This window comes from Nestor notabilis, unplaced genomic scaffold (assembly GCF_000696875.1).
Source record: "Nestor notabilis isolate BGI_N333 unplaced genomic scaffold, ASM69687v1 scaffold5058, whole genome shotgun sequence".
Lineage (NCBI taxonomy): Eukaryota > Metazoa > Chordata > Aves > Psittaciformes > Psittacidae > Nestor > Nestor notabilis.
Genome location: NW_009939485.1, coordinates 16634 through 20346, shown reverse-complemented (window position 1 = coordinate 20346; position 3713 = coordinate 16634). Strand labels below are relative to the sequence as shown.

Sequence of the window (3713 nt, the reverse complement as noted above, 5' to 3'; positions counted from 1 at the left end):
CACGAGCCTGGCGCGAGTGCTTGCTGCCTGCCCCTCCGTCCCCATGGGATGCTCCCTCCTGTCCCACTGGCCTGGCCTCCCTCTGCTCTTTTCTGCATCCTCTGGGATGGGAGCATCTCCCTTTCCTCGGCAGGTTTCTCTGTGGGATGGGAGTTCCCACCCTCTGCACAAGGTCACTCGTGGCACCAGCTGAACCTGGTTTATCTGTACCAGGCACAGGTAGACACGGCTCCTTCCAGGGGCTTATGCCTTTCTCTATATGATATTGCAGCCAGGGATTATTGCTCCCAGTGGCTCTGGAGCTGAGGTCCTCCCATCATCTCTCTCTTGCCCCAAGGGTCACACTAAGGGGCTTCACTGTCCTAAGAATGCTCTGCCTTGCTGAGACCATGCCTGGTAGCCATCCACTGCAACTTTTAGAGGCCAGAGGGCAAAGGCAAGAGAGCAGGGAGGAGATGGACCATAGAATCATAGAATAGTTTGGCTTGGAAGGGACCTTAAAGCTCCTCCAGTTCCAACCCCCTGCCATGGACAGGGACACCTTCCACTAGAGCAGGTTGCTCCAAGCCCCGTGTCCAACCTGGCCTTGAACACTTTCAGGGATGGGGCAGCCACAGCTTCTCTGGGCACCCTGTGCCAGCGCCTCAGCACACTCACAGGGAAGAGCTTCTGCCTTATCTCCAACCTAAATCTCTCTTGTTTGAACCCATCACCCCTTGTCCTATTGTTACAGTCCCTGATGAAGAGCATTCTTGTAGCCCCCTTCAGATACTGATCATGATGGTCATTGCAACATAGACCCTTATTAACCCATCGCGCCTCTTCCTCGCAGCCAGGGAGTGCCTGTGGCAGGCGCAGGGATGTCTGAGAGCTCGTCCAGCAAGGAGGGTCCCCCGGTCGAGTGCCCCGTGTGCTACGAGAAGTTCCAGGTGCAGGAGGCCACGCACCGCAGGCTGAGCTGCGGGCACACCTTCTGCCACGACTGCCTGGTGAAGTGCCTGCTCTGTGCCAAGCTTGATGGCCAGCTACAGAGCAGCATCATCTGCCCCGTCTGCCGCTACGTCACCTTCCTCAGCAAGAAGAAAGCTCAGTGGCCACCCAAAGCAGGCACCAATGCCCGGACACTAGAGATGCCTCTGTCATCTTCCTCTTTGTCACATCTGACCAAAACAGAGGCCAGCAACACCTTGGTGGTGCCCAGTCATTTTGTGATGCCAGTGCAGAGCTTTGACCCGTGTGGCAGCACAGGGAACAGCACCATGGGTGTGCAAGGGGGCCCGGGAGAGCTGGCGCGGGAAGCCCACATCTTTGTCATCAGCGACCATGGGATGCCACTAGTGGACGTGGACTGCAGCTCCCTGGGGAGGAGAAGCAGGGTGGAAACATGGAGATCGGTGTCATCCAGCTCGGCCCTGGGGGTGAAATGCTGCCAGTCACCCATTGCCCTCGCTGTCCTCCTCATCCTGACCGTGGCCATGCTGGCGGCCGTGCTCCCTTGGCTACTGCTGGTCAAGAGGGACTCGTAGCAGGGATGGGATCAACTTGGATACTAGAGGGGCCTCACTGATGCTGGGACAGAGCTGGGGCTGGAACCTGTCTCGAAAAATCCCTGGAGAAAGCCCAGAAGCAGCTTCAGGTGAAGCTGTCTCCTCTGGACAGGCACTGAATGGACTTTCAGACCTTTCTTCAGACCTTTGAGCACTCACAGTGTCACTGCTGGTGTTTTATGGCTCTTCTGGTTAAAATATGGCAGGTCAAACCCTACCAGTGGGTTCCTCCAGTGTCAGAGGGCGGTCGCTCCTCTTGCACACTGTGACAGTGGTGCAGGGAGTGAGGGGGCCGTGCCGGTCCCTTCCCTCCATCCCATCTGCTGGGGGCTGTGACCGTGGCACCCAAGCACCTGGAGCCCAGGGACAGCCTTTGTGCAGCAGCAGAGCAGGGCTGCCAGGCTGCAGGGCTTTTTGAGGTGCCCAGGTTCTCAGGATCATCAGGAGCAGAAACTCATGGATGTGAAGCTCTATCAGAGCCTCTAGCTACTGGGCAACAAGGACTGTGAAACCAGAGGATGGAGAGAGTGATCCTGACCCCGTGTGCTCACCATCCCCTCCGCCAGCCAGTGCTCACCTCCATGGTGATGGGAAGGGACACCAGCTCATCCCACAGGCAGTCCCAGCCTTGTCCTCCCTCACCTCCCTCCCTGAGCTCCCCGGGATCCTGGCCACCCTCCCAGCATCACAGTCATCCCTCCTGCCCTGAGGATCCAGGGACAGGCAGCAAGGTGTGGGGCAGGGAGCTAAACCAAAGGTCTGGACTGTATAAGGGGCAGATTTGGGATCCCATTCTGCTCTCCTCCCTGTTCCTTGTCAGAGGGATGTTTTCTTGTTTCCATATCCAGCTCCTGAGGGTTAACACTGGGTTAACATCCCAACACAGTGCCTGCACCTTCATGTCCACCTTTGCCCTCCTGACACAGTTGCAGGCCCCGTGGGTGCTGCTCTCGGCCCTGTCATTCAGGAATGTGCCCTGAGGGCCACAGTGCTCTCATGGGCACCCCAAACTGACCAGGAGCAAGAGCAGGAGCATGATGTCCCTCACCATTGTCCATGGGTGGCACACCGTTCCCATGCTCCCAAAGAGAGGTTCCTGCCGCATGGTTGAGCATCAGGTAGGACATGCCTGGCCAGCAGTGACACCGAGACAGCTTGGGGTCAGCCAGAACACTGCAGGGGGACAAATGAGAACTGCTTGGGGCTGGGAAGGGTGATCAGGCTGGTGCAGAGGGGCCGATGGAATCCCACTGCTTTCTCTGGGTTACATGGTGCCACTGCCTGCTGCCAGTGCACTCCCCATCCCGTGCCTCAGTTTCCCCACCCACACCCGGGGTGCAATGACACTGACCCCTGCACTGGGAAAAGTGCTTGAGACATCACACTGGAATGGGAATCCTGTTCCTGAGAAATGATTATCCGATAATGACATGTCCATGCCTTGTATTTAATAATAAACCTGATTATTAGTGTGTCTGGGGCATTAATGCGGGGTTCCAGGGAACCAGAGGGCGGCTGGAGGTGGGAGTGGGGCTCCCGGGGGTAGGGCTAGAGGAACCCACTTTTGGCTGCTGTTGCTGGAGCCCTGGCGATACCTGGACAAAGCACTGGTGACGGGGAAGAGCTCCAGTGGCAGCACTGGGCTGAGAGGAGATGTTTTGTGCTGTGCTGGGGTTCAAACGTTGCAGCAGGGGAGAGGGAACCGGGGCTAGGGGTGTTGTCAGGGCTGCCGGTGCCATGGACATGGAGTGCTAGGGAGGGGTCTGGGGGCATCACCCCCTCCGGAGACGCGGAGGGCGCTTGCCACAGGGTGGCACTGCGCAGTGATGCTGGCGGGGCGGGCACGGGCAGGCTGGAGGTACCTGGGGAGCGCGGTGCTGAGCACCCCCTGCTGCTGCGGCTGACATGATGCAGTGCCCGTTCACACCAGCACCTGCTGCATCAGCCCAGGTCCGTCTGCTGCTCAGATCCAGCTCGTCACCCACCATCCCCGTGTCCTCAGCTCATCACCCACCATCCCCATGTCCTCAGCTCATCACCCACCATCCCCATGTCCTCAGCTCATCACCTACCATCCCCACGTCCTCAGCTCGTCACCCACCATCCCCACGTCCTCAGCTCGTCACCCACCATCCCCACGTCCTCAGCTCATCACCAACCATCCCC

The 3713-nt window shown here is 58.6% G+C and overlaps 1 protein-coding gene across 1 annotated transcript; it reads left to right on the top strand.

Annotated features, from left to right (window-relative positions):
* The first annotated feature begins 860 nt into the window (after window positions 1-860).
* Window positions 861-1526, top strand: RNF222 (ring finger protein 222). Its single transcript, XM_010019870.1, has one exon. The coding sequence runs from the start codon at window positions 861-863 to the stop codon at window positions 1524-1526; it is 666 nt and encodes a 221-aa protein (XP_010018172.1).
* Window positions 1527-3713: the final 2187 nt, after the last annotated feature.